This window comes from Tupaia chinensis, unplaced genomic scaffold (assembly GCF_000334495.1).
Source record: "Tupaia chinensis unplaced genomic scaffold, TupChi_1.0 Scaffold000360_1, whole genome shotgun sequence".
Classification (NCBI taxonomy): domain Eukaryota; kingdom Metazoa; phylum Chordata; class Mammalia; order Scandentia; family Tupaiidae; genus Tupaia; species Tupaia belangeri.
The window spans coordinates 2,037,331-2,055,276 of NW_006159856.1; the positions used below are offsets into that span (position 1 = coordinate 2,037,331).

At 41.9% G+C, this 17,946-nt stretch overlaps 1 protein-coding gene across 2 annotated transcripts in view; it reads left to right on the top strand.

Moving 5' to 3' along the window:
* The first annotated feature begins 3,085 nt into the window (after nucleotides 1-3,085).
* FAM193A (family with sequence similarity 193 member A) overlaps nucleotides 3,086-17,946 on the top strand; it is a 157,162-nt gene continuing 142,301 nt past the window's right edge. For both annotated transcript variants that reach the window (XM_006152917.2, XM_006152918.2), the window contains exon 1: nucleotides 3,086-3,326. In XM_006152917.2, coding sequence (XP_006152979.1) covers nucleotides 3,099-3,326 — 228 coding nt within the window. In that variant the 5' untranslated portion in view covers nucleotides 3,086-3,098. The remainder of the gene's footprint in view (nucleotides 3,327-17,946) is intronic.

Genomic DNA, 17,946 nt, shown 5'->3' on the forward strand with positions numbered 1-17,946 from the left:
TGTTGTATTTGCAGTGTTACTGTGGTCTGATCTTTCCATTTAAACTCCAGAAGTTAACATTCAACTCAGGACTACTCTCTACCATTAGGCAGACCATTCTCTAGGTGGCTTTTTGTACTCTTTTTTCTGTGTGTCTGATTTTAATTTTCCTGGTATAGTACTCCCTTTAGTACTTCTTGAAGAGCTGGTCTGATGTTGGTAAATTCTTTTAGGTTTTGTTTATCTGAGAATGTTTTTGTCTTTTTTTCCCCATATGAAGGGTAATCTTGCTAGGTATAGTATTCTTGGTTGAAATTTTTTTTTGCTCAACACTGAGTATATTTTCCCATTCTTTCCTTGCTCGCATTGTTTCTGATGAGAGGTCTGACGTTAACCTATGGAATAACTTTTGAAAGTAACTTGATGTTTCTCTCTTGCCAAATTTAGCATCTTGTCTCTGTGGTTTTGTTCAATCTGGCTATGATGTGCCTGGGGGAAGATGATCTTGGGTCAGTTCTATGTGGGGTCCTTTGTATTTCTTGGGTCTGGATATCTGAGTGCCTCTCTAGGTTTAGAAAGTTTTCTTCCAGGAGTTTATGGAATAGATTATCAATACCATTATTAGTTTCTTCACCTTCTGGGATACCAATGATCCGGATGTTTGGATGTTTAATGTTATCTAGTATTGCTTGTATGTTATTCTCATTCTTGTAGTCTTATTTTCTCAGTTTTTTTGGTGAATTTTTCTTGGTCAAAGGTTCTATCTTCTACGTCAGAGATTCAATCTTCTGCATGATCTAATCTGTTTTTGATATTTTCAAGGGAGGTTTTGATTTCCTTGTATTACAGCCTTCATCTCTAACAGTTCCATTTGATTCTTTTTTTATGATGTATATCTCCTCTTTCAGATCGTTCAAGAACTTACCTCCTGGAACTTGGTGTCTCTTCTCTCCTGCATCTTCTGGTGTTCGTTGTCTCTCTTCTCTTTCATCTCTGTTAGCTTTGTCACTATGAATATTTTAAATTCTTTATCTGACATTTCTATGAATTCCCTTGTATTCGCTGGCTCCTGGCTAGATCTGGGGGGAAGGAGGGTGAAGTCTGGGCAGAGGATCTTCGATGGTCGTAATCCCTGAATGGGGCCGCTCAGAACTCAAATATAGATTGCTGATTGCCTTGTCCTGGCTCATGGCTAGATCTGGCGGGCAGGAGGAGGAAGTCTGGGCAGAGGATCTTTGGTAGTTGTAATTCCTGAATGAAGCTACGAGATGACAGACTTTTGAGTCTTAGTGGCATTTTTATTCAGGCCCCTATCTATTTAGGTTACTTGCTACCAGCCAACCAGTGTGAACTTTATAGAGATGGAGCCCTGGGGGTCCTTTGGCAAGCTATCAGTTGTTTATAGTGCCTTTGTGTCAGTGTTCTGAGAGTTGTGTCTGCTTTGAGAGTTGGTGATAAGATGAAGAAGGAGATCTGCCAATCTCTTGAGGGAAGAGAACGGAGCTGGCTGGGCAGGACCAGTTGGACATTGGAGGTGTCTGAGTGGAACTGGAAATTTTGTGAAAAACCAAAACAAAACAGAAAAGCTTTGTTACTATTTCTCTTTACCACGTAGTTTGTACTGGAGCAGGGTCATTCCTGATGGCAGAGACTTATGGGGTGTTCTGCCTCCCGAACTCCACAGTGTGTACTGGCCCTGAGTGTAGGCAGAACAGGATTTGCCTCTGGGAAGCTGTGCCTGGCTTCCCTGCTAACCTATTGCCCAACATGCATCTCTTGAATCTCTCTTTAGGATGGTTCCTCATAAAATGCAGAGATAGCACTAAATGGAGGGCCAGCTTGGAGTTAGGCAGATTTTTTTTTATAATCATGGCCCTCTGCTTGCTAGCTTTGGGACGTTTAGGCTGTTACCTAAACTCGGTTTCTTTTTCTGTGCCTTTGTGTTTTTAAGGCTAACTGTTTATTTTTCTGATAGGACAGTTTATAATCTTTTTGAAATAATCTAAGTTATTAGTATTCTTGTCTCTTCTTCCTACCTCTTAGGTCCTTACCCCATCGTCATCCCACCATTTAGGAACTATTTTTTTTTTTTGGAGAGGTTTTTCGCTATAAGGCACGTGCACTCTCCAGACAGACAGAGAGAGACATAGAGACAGAAAGCAAGAAATCACCCCCCAGGGGGGATGGTCACTCCGCAATCCCTTCTCCTCCATTCTCCTCTCAGGATCTTGGGCATGCACGCACACGCGCCCGGCGTGAGTTTTTAAGCCACCGGGTCCAGGACGCAAACCGCGGTGGACTACGTGGGAGTCCAGCGACATAGCCAAAACGCAGTTAACTGCTGGTTCCCAGGAACTATTTTTAAAAGCAGGTAGTCGAAGGTGAATTCTATATTATTGTGAGACTGCTGTCAGATTCCCCATTGTTTATGTTGCATGTAGATCTTGGACAGCCCACCTCAGAGATAGTTTGGATCTGCAGATACATTTAAGCCAAAGTTGCTGCTTTGAGCATGAGCTTTTGTGTGCAGATACCTCTAAAATAGTGTCTTCAAATTTTATTAATAGTAAACAATTCCAGTGCTTTTTCATAGTCTGTTTTTGCTGTAGGGTGCATGCCCTCATCAGAGAGAGATGTAAAGAGCAAAGGAGAAAACACCCTAATGGCCGTGCTGCAATCCCTTCTCCATTCTTTTGGGATTTTTGGGTGCACGCACACATGTGCCAGGATGTTTTTCAAGCCACTGGGTCTGAGACTTGGAATCAGGGAGTCAACCATATGAGATTTAGCCACCTTGACCACCATATCCTGGCTAGCCCAAGACTCATGGGTTCTACCATGTAGGGGAAAAGTATTGCAGAATTATCAGGGAAGGGGTTAATTGGACATGTTCTAACTCCTGAGATTTTTATTATGGTATAACTGTGTTATTTGAAGTATTATGAGTTTCTATAGTACTAAGTTCAGTTTTATTCTACAATTTTCCCATTTTGTTTCTATAAACATGTGTACATTTTAATTTTAATTTTTGAACTATATATATTTAAGTCTTAGTTTCATGGATCAGGTTTTGAAAATAGATTTGTTTTTTTCTGTTCCAGACTCCTTTTAGTTTTGGCATGAATCATAGGACACCACCCTACCCTGCTGGGGATTACTGTCTTCTGTGCAGAAGTGAACGGAAAGACTCTTCATTCTTAGAGAGTGGAATTAAGACTGCGAGCAAATTGGCCCTTTCCATGGCACCCAAAGGCAACAGTGTGCTGCATCTACCACTGTGGGTATGCCCAGACTGCCGTAGGACCGTGGAAAAGGAAGAGAGGCATGGAGGCCTTGACCATCCTGGGGTAAGTGGCCAGCAAGGAGAGTGCAGGGTCATCTGTTTCTCCTGCTACAAGTTGTACAAACTGACAGTAAAAGTAACTGGTTTGCATTTGCTTTAGGGGGCACATTCCCACCTGGACTGTCCTCTGGCTCTGGCTCATCCTCTGGAATATTAGTGTTAGGCTTCCCTGGCCACATAGTACATAGTAGGGCACTTGCCCTCTAGGGCCAAACACAACCTGTTTGGCAAGCTGTCAGGACCTAAAGGGTGTTTCTAGGCATTCTTAGTTTGGGTTCAGGATTTCTTAGGTAATACAGTTTCCCAAAAAGCTTGTAGGCTTTTCATGTGCTTAATTCTAGACAATTCACATACTATTAACTCATCTGAATTTTTTTCCCCGATGCAGTTCTCAAGGCTTAGCTTTTCCCTCTCTTCTTTGACTTGGTGTCTCAGCTTATGGCATTAGACTTGAAGCCACATTCTAACCTGATAATAGACCGAGATTGAATTCCTAATGAGCCCTTGTTCCAAAAGGCTTTCAAATCTACAACTTGCGTTCTCAGAGTTGGCTTTTGAAATCATTTGAGACACCACACTCTAGGGCTCTTCTCTTCTCTTTAATTCCTGCTTGCAAACCACTAGTTGTTTTCTGAGCTGTTCTCTTTCTTTGGCCTTACTACATGCAGCCAGTAAGAATCAGCATATATAGCATGTAGCTGTTCCTGGTATCTATGTGGTACTGCTTTCTTGTTAGTCCCCTTGACAGTTTAAAGAGCACCTCACTGTCACATGGTGTGAGTCTCTACCTTTCTCAGGTTTCCTTACTGCCCAGCTACTAACCCAGTGTTTTGAAGCCCATTTGCAGTGCCACTGTATAGTGGTGCTTTAGTCACTAACACTAGGGTCTCCTTGCTTATCAGGTTTCTTCTCAGCTTCCTCCCACTTGCCCTGTGTCTCGCTTTACTTCTTTCTCTTCCTTACCACTTATTTCTAACACACTGTATATATTATGTATTTAGTTTGTCTTTGTCACTGGAATATAAACTTCAAGAAGGCAGCTACTTTTGTGTATTTTTTAGTAAGAATAGTATCTGCTCTTTCATTTATTAGGTACCCAAAATATTTGAATTAATGAGTAAGTTATGGATGAATAAAGGAATGAATAGACTGTGGAATCCCCTTATTAGCAGTTAGACAGCATGATAAATCTAATATTTTCTCTCTCTAAGATATTTTTGCTTTTATTTGTGTTACTTTATTTTTCTCGTGTTTACTTTTCTCTGTCTACTTAAAGTATTTGATCTTTTCCCCAGTTTTAGTATATGAGTTTTTTTGGCAAATGAAGTTTAAATCTTACCACTGATTAAAACATATCTTTGCCTTTTTTGTGTGTGTGTGTTTTTTTACCTGTTATTTCTTTTTCCTCTTCCAGCCCTATTCTTATATATTAGCCTGCCTGTGCTTTTGCAAAAGAGCTGCTGTTCCTTTGGTTCAGAGGCAAGCAAGAATGCTTGTGATTACCCCCATGGCTCCCCAGAACGTGTCTGGGCTTGATGAGGGGGGTCCCCATTTGCTGACTCCCATTGTGTCTTGGTGATGGATTATCTGTCAAATGAGTCTTTCCTTACCAAAAACAGTGACTGTGGGGACTACAAAGGTATAATGCTGCCCTGTGTTTGTGGACTTAGAACATCTGTTTCTTTTTTGTAAGTTGATTTCTTTGTTGGAGTTGGTTTAAAGTTGGCCTTTTGGGCCAGCAGGTGGTGCAGAGGTTAAGGTGGCTAAAGCCCACATGGCCAACTGCAGTTTAAGTCCTGGACCCAGTGTCTTGAAAAACACACCATGAGTAATGGGACCAGCAGATGGCATGGTGGTTAAGGCACTGGATTCCCATATGGCCAACGGCAGTTCTAGTCCCAGACCCAGTGGCTTGAAAAAATCATGCTGGGCGTGTGTGCATGTATGCCCAAAATCCTGAGAGGAAAATGAAGAAGGGATTGCAGTGTGGCAATTCCCCAGGGGGTTGATTTCTCATTCTCTCTCTCAATCCCCCCACCTCCAGTTCGGGCAAGCACACATGACAAAAGCTTAACACACACACACACACACACACACACACACACGGAGCATATGTATGCATGCTCAAGAGAAGAATGAAGTAGAGGGGATTGTGGTGTAGCCATCCCTCCCTCCTGGGGTGATTTCTCACTTTTTCTCTCTCACTCTCTGTATCTCTGGTGAATGCCCACACACTATAGCAAACTTAAAATTTGCTGAGGGGCCAGCCAGTGGCATAGTGGTTAAGGTGCTGAGCTCCCACATGGCTTACCATGATTTGAGTCCTGGACTTGAATCTCATGCCAGGCATGCGTGCATACCTGCCAAAAATCTCGAGGAGAATGGAGGAAAAGGAATTGCAGTGTGGCCATCCTCCTGAGAGGTGATTTCTCACTCCCTTTGTCTCTTTCTGAAGAGTTTATGTACCCTATGGCAACAATCTTTAAAAAAAATGGCTGACTTTTAAAAAAATAATTCACATTCAATAAAATTCACCCCGCTCTTTTCTTTTATTTCTTTCTTTTTTTTTTTTTTTCTGAGAGGTTTTCGCTATAGGGCACGTGCGCTCGCCAGACAGACAGAGAGAGACAGAGACAGAGAGACAGAAAGTGAGAACTCACCTCCCAGGGGGTATGGTCACACTGCAATCCCTTCTCCTCCATTCTCCTCTCGGGATCTTGGGCACGTACGCACATGCACCCGGCGTGAGTTTTAAGCCACCGGGTCCGGGACGTGAACCGCGGTCATCTACGTGGGAGTCCAGCGACATAGCCATTATGCTAACTGCTGGTTCCCTCTTTTATTTCTTTTTTATTCTTTTATTTTTTTTTGGAGAGGTTTTTGCTATAGGGCGCGTGCGCTTGCCAGACAGACAGAGAGAGACATAGAGACAGAAAGCGAGAAATCACCCCCCAGGGGGGATGGTCACGCCGCAATCCCTTCTCCTCCATTCTCCTCTCGGGATCTTGGGCATGCACGCACACGCGCCCGGCGTGAGATTTAAGCCACCGGGTCTGGGACACGAACCACGGTTGACTACGTGGGAGTCCAGCGACATAGCCATTATGCTAACTGCTGGTTCCCCTTTATTCTTATTTTTTAATGAGTGGAAGTTATCACTAATTAGGCCAGTTGAAAGACAACTTGACATCTTAGAAAAATTTGTAAAAAGAGGTTTTGTTGTTGTTGTGTTTTTTTTTTGTTTTTTTGTTTTTTGGGTTTTTTTTTTGTCTTTTAAATAGTAGAAACAATCCAAGTGAAGGCCCTGGTTGCCTGGTTATCAAGGCCCTTTGCGCAGGACTGTCACACCACAATCGGGAGCAACACTGACTTGGGAGGCCATGAGGAATGCTGACAGAAACAGAGTGGGTACTCCTATTTGCAGCTCAGGCAGGTCATCTCCTTGGTAGATACTCAAAAGCCAAGGTCTGGATGCAGGTGGTCAGTTGCAAAAAACAGCTCAGGCACATTATGTGGCTTCAGGAGTCATGTGGACATCCCTGTCACCTGGGCTCCTGGCTTCAGGGATGCCATGAGGTCTTCAGAGACTGACCCTGCCCATCACGAGGAGGATCAGGAGGGGGTGGTCACTGGGATGAAGCCAGCTCACCTTCATGAATATGCTGAATCCAATTTTAAGGAGATCAGTGAGGCTGCAGAGTTCAGCACTTAAACTGCATTGTTGGCTATTTGGGATCCAGCCACTTTAACCACCATGCCACCATCTGGCTTCCATCTTTGCCTTTTTTACTTTAAAAAAATTCACTACCAGGGCCAGCAGGTGGCATGGTGGTTAAAGACTCTGGACTCCCACATGGCTGACCATGGTTGAGTCTTGGACCTGGCAGTGTGCTTTCTCACTTTCTCTCTCTCTGTCTCTTTTTCTGGTCAAATTAAAACAAATAATAATAATAATAATAAATAAAATTAAATAAAATAATTCTCAAAAAACTTACTAGCACAATTAAGATACAGAACGTATGAATCACCCCATTTAAGTTCGCTGTTTTCTTTGGTAATCTGTGCTCTTCCACTTCCACAACCCCTTTAAACCACTGACCTGACTTTTGTCCCCATGATTTTACTTCATCCAGAATGTCACATAAACTTTTACAATTTAGCATAATGCTTTTGCGAGTCACCTATATTGTTGTATCAATAGTTTCTTTTTTATTTTTGAATAAATTGTATGGCTAGCTAGTCTATCCATTTACTAATTAATTAGTAGAGGTTTGTGTTACTTCTAGATTTGGGCTGTTTTGAATTGAAGCTGCTGTGAATGTTCTTGTACAAGTCTTTCTGTGGTCAGCCTGTTTACATGTTGCTCAACTGATCTGCATGACTTTTGTTAATGATTTTGCATCTGCTCAAGAAGCATGTCAGCCTGTAGTCTTGCTATCTTTAGTGTTCTTCAGGGTCTTATAAAATGAGTTAAGGTGTGCTTCTGTTTTCTTCTCCTTTCTAGAAGAGTTTATGTAGAATTAGCATTATCACTTCTTCCTGAAATGTTGGTTCTTGGTTTCTTTTTCACTTGTTCTGTTTGGTAGACTGCCAGATAATGCCTAGAGAGCAACACAACTGAGACTGTTTACCCTGCTATGCACCTGGGAAGTTGAATCAGTCCAGTCAGCCCTGGGGCTGGACTGTTATACTTATGGGCCTAGGGAGGAGTCTGTCTACTTTCTACTTGAAACAGGTTTCTAATGGTGGTACTTTATTAGTTCCCCTGTTTGGCCTAACTCTTGGGCAGGCCTATGCTTAGGGATTTGGGTGAAACTTTCCCAGCAAGCCTGCCTCTACCCAGTGGCAGCCAGACTCTTCCTATATCTGTAGGAGTCAGATCGATGCCTCATCTCTGCACTAGTCCTGGCCTGTTTGTGTGACCATCTGCTTTAGTCCAGGGTGGACGAAGGTTTTCTCTCCTCCTCTCAGCCAGTGAATCAGGCCTAGCCCTGAGCACAAGATGCTTGCCCTCCCCAACAGCAAAGTCCTTCACTTCCTACAGAGGAAAGGTTGGGACTTACAAGGTTAGTCTTCTCTCTTAAGTCTCTTGGGAATGGATGAGAATATCCCTACACTTGGCATTTGCAGAGATTAGACTCCCACACTTGCTGCACTTGGCCTTTATCTGACAACTTTGGTGGCCACCTCTTACCTTCCATTCTCTGCTAAAGATGAATCAATGCATATATCCCTTTCCTGAAGGGACTCATTGTACTTGGTCATATAGTTCACCTGGCTGCCTGGTCATGTCAACTCCTGGAAAGCCAGGAATTAGGATTCTATAGATTGCCTCTTTCTGTCTCATTGTAGAGTAAGAACTCTGGGTGTGCTCTTCTCTGCAGCTCTCTTTATCAACTAAGGGGAAGTGGAACTGAATTGCTCTCTTCCAGATACACATCTGTCACAGGCAGTCACAGTAGAGTATTAGTGGAGATTTTTCTTTTTTTTAAAATTGTATTTATTCATTCACTTTTAAAAAAAAATTTGACCAGGCACACACACCACACACACACACACACACACACACACACACACACAGAGAGAGAGAGAGAGAGAGAGAGAGCGAGCAAGCCGCCAGATCCGGGACTCACCGTAGTCGATCATGTGGGAGTATCTTTAACTACCACTCCACCTGCTGGTCGTGTTAGCAGAAATTTTTCTTAACATCTGACACTCAGTTCTATGTTGTCATTTCTCCAGAGACTTTTTTTCTATGACTGCTCATTGTAGCACCATATCCTAGACATACCCCCAAACCTAAGAAGTCTTCATTTCAGACATTTAGCTGGATCATGATCTTTGTAGCTCACTTGCTTGACTGTCTTCTGTTGCCATTGTTCTTCTATCTCATCCATCTCTGTCAATCCATGCATTGCATCCCTGTCCCATTATACAGTCTCTTAGAGCTTACTTTTCCCATGAGGATAGCCTAGGTTCCATGACTTGGCATTGTCATTATTCCCATGTAAAGTGCACTACCTCCTCTGTCTTGGACATAGTTCAACCCTACTACTTCCCTCTATGTAGTAGAATGTTCCTGGAGAAAGTCACCAGCCTCAGTTAACTTGCTTCTTAACTTTGTGCTTCCAAGCCATGAGGTGGGCCTTTCGTGTTTCTTTGGCTTCTGTACCACCATAACCCCATTCCCTATCCCAAAGATGATATAAGTCCTGTCTTCTCTCCTGTCAGACTACCCATACCTTCTTTACTTATTCCTGCTAAGCTTAGCTACTGACTTGCATACTTCAGGAAGGAAATCAAAGTTGACCCCTGGGTACCTCTTCTCTTTCCATAGCTCAAGGTATCCTCTCTTTTCTCCAAACCTACCATCTCTAGGCTTTTGGGTGCCCATCCCTTTCCAGCCTCTCCAAGATTTTGTTCCTTTGGTTATTCCTATCTCTCTTCTGGCTCATGATCACTTGAATATATATATATTCAATATATATATATATTTTGCTATAGGGTGTGTGCGTTCGCCAGAAAGACGGAGACAGAGAGATAGAAAGTGAGAGATCACCCCCCAGGGGGGATGGCCAAGCCACAATCCCTTCTCCTCCATTCTCCTCTCGGGATCTTGGGCACGCACGCACACACTCCCGACGTGAGTTTAAGCCACCGGGTCTGGGACTCGAACCATGGTCGACTACATGGGAGTCTAGTGACATAGCCATTACGCTAACTGCTGGTCCCTTGAATGTAAATTCTTTAGAATTACCCATTTTAAAATAACTCACATTTGATCTTGCCTCCCCTTCCAACTGTTACCTTATCTTACCTTATGCTCCCTTTCACCAGTGGTATGTGTCTTTCAGTAAATTTTGAATTTCTGGTTCAATTTCTTTAATGGATAAAATCTTTTTAAGTTATTCCAATAATTCATATTTTTAGTAATTGTTACACTTATTGGTATACAATTTTGTGTAAGGGGAATCTTTTAATTCTTCCTTATTTGTAGATACTTTGTATTTTCATGTTTGTTTTTCTCATCTTTTTTTTTTAAAGAATTATTTAAGTTTATTCATTATTATTATTATTGTTTTAATTTGACCAGAGACACACAGAGAGGGAAAATGAGGAGGCAAGCTGCCAGGTCCACCAGGACTTGAACCATGGTCAGCCATGTGGGAGTCCAGCACCTCAACCACCATGCCACCTGCCTGCCCTCCATCTTCTTTTTTTAACCAGTATTATTTGTAAGTCTGTCAGTTTATAAGTCTGTCAGTTTTGTCTTTTCAAAGAAGAAGCTTTTAATTTTTTAAAAAAATAATTATTTCATTTAACTTTATTCACTTTAATTTGACCAGAGGGCAGAGAGAGGGAAAGCAAGAAAGTAAGCCACCAGGTCCGGGAATAGAACCACTGTCAGCCATGTGGGAGTCCAACACCTTAATCACCATGCCACTTGCTGGCCCCAGAAGCTTTTAATTTTTAAAATACTCATTTCACTTTACTAGTTATGCTGTTTTCATATATTTACATGTGTGCTATATATTGATATTTAGTTCATTAATACACCTGATTTTTAAAAATTTCAAGGTACAAGAGAACAGTACAAAGTAAGTTTCCTCTAAGTTCTCTCTCTTCACTATCTCATTCACCTCCTCAGAGGACTCCAGTGTTGATAGATTTTTGTATCTTCCTCTAGAGATGTTTTGTTCTTTTTTTTTTTTTTTTAATTTGCTAGAGGTCACAGGTGCTTGCCAAAGGAGAGACAGGGAAGGGGAGAAAGCACCAGCTGGTGTTACTGTCTCATCACTGTCCTTTCTCCTCCATTTCTCCATTTTGTTAAGATTTGGGGTATATATGCACATGTGCTCAGCATATTTTGTTTTTTAAGGTTTTTGCCATATGATGTGTACTTGCCTGAGAGAGACAGAGACAGTGGGAAAGTGAGAAATCACACCTCAGGAGGATGGCCACTCTGCAGTTCCTTTTTTTCCATTCTCCTCTTAGGATTTTGGATACACACACATGCCCAGAGTGTTTTTCAAACTTCTGGGTCCAGGACTCAAACCATGGTGGGCCGTGTGAGAATCCAGCACCTTAACCACTACATTACCTTCTATTCCCAACCCTACATGTTTTTAAGCTGCCAGGTCTGGTTTTTGAATCACACAGTCAGCCATGTGTGATCTGGCTGCCTTAAGCCCCAGGCCACTGAGTTGGCCCCTTGGCTCTTGTTCTGTTTACTGAAAGATGTTGATGGCAAACTCCAGTGTACTGGGTTACAGACACCTACCTATCAGTGAGTTGAAGATGTCGTTCGTCCCATTTCTTTTTGGCTGTCGAAGAGAAATACAGGTGCCACACAAAGCAGGTACGTGATAGAGCTGGGGTATTCTTCATATTCTAGGCCCCTTCTTGGTGGAGCCACTGCCTGATGGGTCTGCAGTTTCTGAACTTGGGTGCCAGCAGCTTAGGCTAGTTGCATTCTTGTGTAGATATCATTTGAAGAACTATGAGAATTTGAACACTGTTCAGTTCTACCTGCTTTTGTTTTTTGTTACTGACTGGCAGGTAATCTACAGTGAGCCACTAGGCCTTTATTACACTATTCTATTGATGTTGACCATTACTTATTTATAATTTGACCAGAGAGGGACAGACGAGAGAGAGAGAGAGAGAGAGAGAGAGAGAGACAGACAGACAGACAGAGAGTGAAGGGAAAGCAGGAAAGCAAGCTCCAGATCTGAGACGTGAACTTCTGTCAGCCATGTGGGAGTCCAGTACTCTTAACCACCATTCCACCTGCTGGCCCCATTTTTGTCAGATTTTTACTATAAAGGTGCATGAGCTCACCTGAGGGACAGAAAGACACAGAGAGACATGTGAGAAATCACCCTCTCCAGAGGAGATGGCCACGCCACAGTCCCATCTCCTCCATTTTCTCCTTGGAATTTTGGTATGAGTTTCAAACCTCTGGGTCCAGGACTCAAGCCATGGTCTCCCCTGAGGGAGTCCAGCGAAGTAGTCATTACACTATCTGCTGGTCCTCACAGTCACTCATTTTTTTTCCATAAATGGATGAAAGGATTACTGAGTTGTAGGGGATTTATGGAATTTATTTGATTTGCATGTTAAGATCCACAGCACAATTTTAAATGAAAAATGTTTTCTAAAACAAAAGTAATTTAATAAATGGAGTGACAGTCATTTGTGTTTTTTACAAATCTCTTTAATAGAAGAAAGCTGAGTTCTCATCTACTTCTGTGTTCAGTCTGTTGTGATAGGTGTTTTGAATGAAAGTACATGAAGTACATGACCAGCGGTTAGCTTAATGGCTATGTCACTGGACTCCAATGTAGTTGACTGCGCTTTGAGTCCCAGACCCTGTGGCTTAAACTCATGCCAGGCGCATGTGCATGTGTGCCCAAGATCCCGAGAGGAGAATGGAGGAGAAGGGATTGCAGCAAGGCCATCCCCCCGGGGGGGGTGTGTGTGTGATTTCTCACTTTCTGTCTCTCTGTCTCTCTCTGTCTTTCTGGCGATCACACGTGCCCTATAGCAAAGACCTCTCAAAAAAAAAAAAAAAAAGAAAGAAAGTACATGAAGAAATACATACTTTTGTTTGTTTTGTTAATTTGCCAGGGGGCACATGCACTCACCATAGAAACAGAGTTAGGGAGAAAGCACCCTGTATTGGGGCATGGTTGTGCTGAAATCCATTCTCCTCCTTTTTTTCAGTCTGTTAGGATTTGGAACACATATACATGTGCACCTGGCATGTTTTTCAAGGTGCTAGAGCCAGGATTCTAATGGCATAGTCAGCCGTGTGGGCATTGGTTTCCTTAACTACCAGGCCATGGGGCAAGCAAGTTTCTTTCTTTTATTTTTTGGGGGAGGTTTTCTCTATTGAGCATGTGAACTTGCCAGAAAGACAGAGAGACAGAAAGCGAGGGGGGGAATGGCCATGCCACAATACCTTCTCCTCCATTCTCCTCTCTGGATCTTGGGCACGCACGCACATGTGCTTGGCGTGAGTTTAAGCCACTGGGTCTGAGACTTGAACTGCGGTCAGCTACATGGGAGTACATCTTCATAGTCATCACGCTAACTACTGGTCCCACAAGCAAGTTTCTTAATAGTTGCAATCGAGAAACTATCAGTGACTTTTTTCTACTCAAATAGTAAAATTCACTGGTTTAGCTTGACCCCTGAATGGATTGCTTAACCCACACATAATTTATGGCATCACACATTGATCATATGTAGAATATGATCAAATAATTGATCATATTCCAAAAAAAGAAAAGAAAAACACTATGTACTGAGAGTTTAACACACGACTTCATCCATGAAATGTCCATTTTACTTGAAAGAATGGCAGTTTGACTTGGATATTTGACATATTTTCCACAAATGATTGAAATGAGCCTGTCACTTCAAGAGAAATAACTGCTTGTGGCCAGTGCTAAAATCTGAGTTTCATTCATAATCATAGTTTTTTCTGAACAAAAATTAGGACTTCTGAAAATTTGCACCTGCCACTGTAAATTTAAACATTTCTCAACATTTAAAGAACTTTCTGATGAGATCAGAGGTAATATTAACAAATGTGATTTTTAAAAAATATTTAATAATGAATGGTGTCGATGTCAAGATGTGTCTAATTTAGTAAACTGGGTCTGGGACTCGAACCCTGGCCGACTACATGGGAGTCCAGCGACATAGCCATTATGCCAACTGCTGGTCCCCATTGTGCTTTTCTTTGAGATAACCTTTCTTGAGAACTCCACAAAAATGCTTTAGACATACTTCCTATTTTATCACAGAGAATATTCAATAGATGTCCTCAGGGATTTAATAGAAAAAATTTTTAAAAATATATTAAGGACATTCATAAATGGAACTGGTCTCTTTTTGTTTATTTATTTATTTATTTATTTTTCTTTGCTCTAAATGTGTGGCAAGAGAAGAACACAACAGCCATTAGTAATACACTTTGCTCTCATTGCTTTGATTCTTCCTTAGATGCTTACACTTTTACATGACATTACTTATGCACATTCAACATGGTGAAAAAGTCAAACATCTTGATATGAATATGAAAATAACTTTGATTAGTGAACCTGCTGAATGGTGTTAGGGACTTCCAGGGGTTTTGGATCATGCTCTGAGAACCACTGTTCTCTTCACTTATCTTTTTATTGTGTAATTTCTTTTTTTTCTTTATTTATTAAAAAGATTTTCATGAGAGTACCTATGTGCATGTGTAACAAAGAGAGTAAGGTACCCTTGCAGGGTTGAAAAATGCTGTAATCTCCTTCCCCAGCCCCCCAAACCAGTCAAAATCTTGGGTGAGTGTTCATATCTAATGTGTTTCAGACTGACTTGGAATCTGAACTGTGGTCAGCTGTGTGGCTTCCCATACAAGTCAGTGTGCTACTGTCTGGGTCATTGACATTGGACCTGGGATTTCTTTATGTATGCTGAATATGCAGCCTTTATTTGTCCTATGCATTTGACAAATTTTCCTTAATAGTTCTTTCTTTCTTCTAACAGTTTAATTAATAATAAGTCTTTCCTGTCTTAAGGTCATAAACATGATTTTTAGTGTGTTTTGTTTTAAATTTCTTTTTTTACCATACAGTATGTGCACTCACTGGAGAGAAACAGAGAAGGAAAGTGAGAAATCACCTCTCAGGGGAAATGGCTACTCTGCAATCCCCTCTTTCTAGGGTTTTGGACACGCACGTATGAGCACTTGGTATGATTTTCAAGCTGTTGGGTCCAGGACTCAAACTGCAGTCAGCCTTGTGAGAACCCAGTGCTTTAACCATCATACCACCTGCTAGCCCATTAGTATACAATGTTGTTTTTTTTGGAGAGGTTTTTTTGCTATAGGGTGCATGCGCTCACCTGAAAGACAGAGAGAGACAGAAACAGAAAGTGAGAAATCAACCCCCAGGGGGGATGGCCATGCCACAATCCCTTCTCCTCCTTGCTTCTCTGAGGATCTTGGGCACACACACACACATGCCCAGTGTGAGTTTAAGCCGCTGAGTCTGGGACCTGAACTGCAATTGACTATGTGGGAGTCTAGCGACATAACCATTCCGCCATCTGCTGGTCCTAACAATATTATTTTGTTCTATTAGTACTATCCAAAAGAAATATAATGTGAACCACAAATGTAAACCAGATAGATAATGTCAGCTTCTTTAGTAGCCACATTTCAAAAACTAAAAAGAAATATACCTTTTTAATCTCATATATTTAAACTATTATTTTAATATGTAATCCATTCAAAAATACTAATTTTTAAAAATGTATATTTTATTCAAAATCCTGTGTGAATTTTTACACTTTATTCCATATCAATTTGGGTACCCATAGTTCAGATGCTCAGTAGCCACATATGACTAGGGGCTATCTTAGTTCTGTGCTTTTAATTGTTTTTCCTTTTCATATTAGACATTGAGTCCACCTGGAAATGAAATTAAAAATTTTATATGGTGTGAAGTAAAAGTCATTTATTTTCATGTGGACATCCATTTCCCTAGAAGCACTAGTTGAAAGAATTATCCTCTCCTCCCTACCACCCTAAAGCTCTTTGGTACCACCTTTGTAATAAATCCAGTGTCTATATATGTATCGATACATACCTGGGTCCTCTGTTCTGTTGGTTTGTTTGTCCTTGCGCCTGCAGCATGTGGTCTTAGTATAGGTTTGTGATAAATCTCATAACCAGAAAGAAAGTTGTCTTACCTTTTCCTCTTCAAAACTATCTTAGCTGTTCTTGTGGTTTTTTTTTTTTTTTTTTTTGCATTTCTGTATAAAGTACAAATTATCTACTCAGCTTCCACAAAAATATACTTGTTGAGGTTTGACTGAGAGTGTATCAGTTCTATAAGACAGTTGGGAGGATAACAAACAACTGTATAATATTGAGCATGGATTTTTTTTTTCTAATTTATTGATATTTTTCTGTTACATTATTGTGCCATTAAAAAAAATTTAACCCGTAGGTATTTGAAATTTTTTAGTTAAATGATATTTTCCCGTCTCTAACTTTATAGATACAAGATTATATTAGTATGTGAGCGAACCACACTGATCCTATCTTTGTGTACCTCCACTCTTCCACTGCTTTTTTTGGGGGACGGGCAGTTTTTGCTGTAGGGTGCCTGTGCTTGCCAGAGAGACAGAAAGAGAGCAGTCACCACCCCTCAGGGGGATGGTCACACCATAGTCCCTTCTCTTCCATTCTCCTTCGGGATATTGGGCATGCTCACACATGCACCTGGTGTGAGTTTTAAGTTGCCAGGTCTGGGACTCAAACCACAGTTGAATTATGTGGGAGTGTAGGGATATAACTATTACTCCATCTACTAGTCCCTACACTGCATTTTTAAAATAAGTATTTAATTTATTCATGCATTCATTCATTTTTAATTTGACTAGAGAGAGAGAGAGAGAGAGAAAGAGTCAGAACGCAAGCCTCCAGGTCCAGGATTCAGATTGTGGTCAGCCATATAGGAGTCCAGTGCCTTAAACACCATGCCACCTACAAGGCCCTCTTCCACTGCAGTTTATTTATTTTTCTTTCTTTTTCTCTTTCTTGCTTTTTCTTTTCTTTTTCTCTTTTTTTTTTTTTTTTGGAGAGGTTTTTCTATAGGACGCGTGCACTCGTTCGAAAGACAGAGACAGACAGAGAGACAGAAAGCGAGAAATCACCACCCAGGGTGGATAGCCATGCTACAATCCCTTCTCCTCCATTCTCATCTTGGAATCTTGTGCACGCATGCACACACTGCTGGTGTGAGTTTAAGCCATCTGGTCTGGAACTAGAACCACCGTTGACTACATGGGAGTGCAGGGTTATAGCTATTATGCCAGCTGCTGGTTCTTCCACTGCATTTTAAAGTTATTCAGTACTAGCCCTGAGCAAGAATGTCTGTTTGAGTACTAGGGCGGTTTTTCAACACCTTGACTAAAATAATAGTGTCCCGACCCGGGGGGACAGCCGAACGGGTTTCCTGAGTGAAGGAGTGAGAGCCGGGGCAAGCAGCGTAGTGTTACAGCACGGAGACGACAGTGTCGTCTGTTTATTGTGGGCAGCACGGTACAGCACAGAGACGACGCAGTGTCACAGCTCTTAAGGGTCGCGTCGTCTACTGTGAGCAGCACGGAGACGACGCGGTATCACAACTCTTCAGGGTCGTCCGGAGACGATGTAGTGTTACAGCTCTTCAGGGTCTCCCAGTTTGTCTGGAGACGATGCAGTGTCAGCTCTTCAGGATCTTCAGGGTCGTCTGGAGACTGCGCGGTGTTTCAGCTCTTCAGGCTCTTCAGTTGTCGTCTTCCTGGTCGTCGTCGTCGTCGTCGTCGTCGTCGTCGTCTGGCTACTGTGGGCCAGGCATCGTGGTTATATACACTCTGGTGGGTTGTAAACGGTGGGCCCTGATTGGTTGTTAACGGTGGGCCCTGATTGGTTGTTAACGGTGGGCCCTGATTGGTTGTTAACGGTGGGCCCTGATTGGTTGTTAACGGTGGGTTATGATTGGTTGCTTTTGGACCAATCATGAGGTGCCGGATATGCAAATTTGAGGGATTCTAGTGGCCAATCAGAGCAAGGTTTC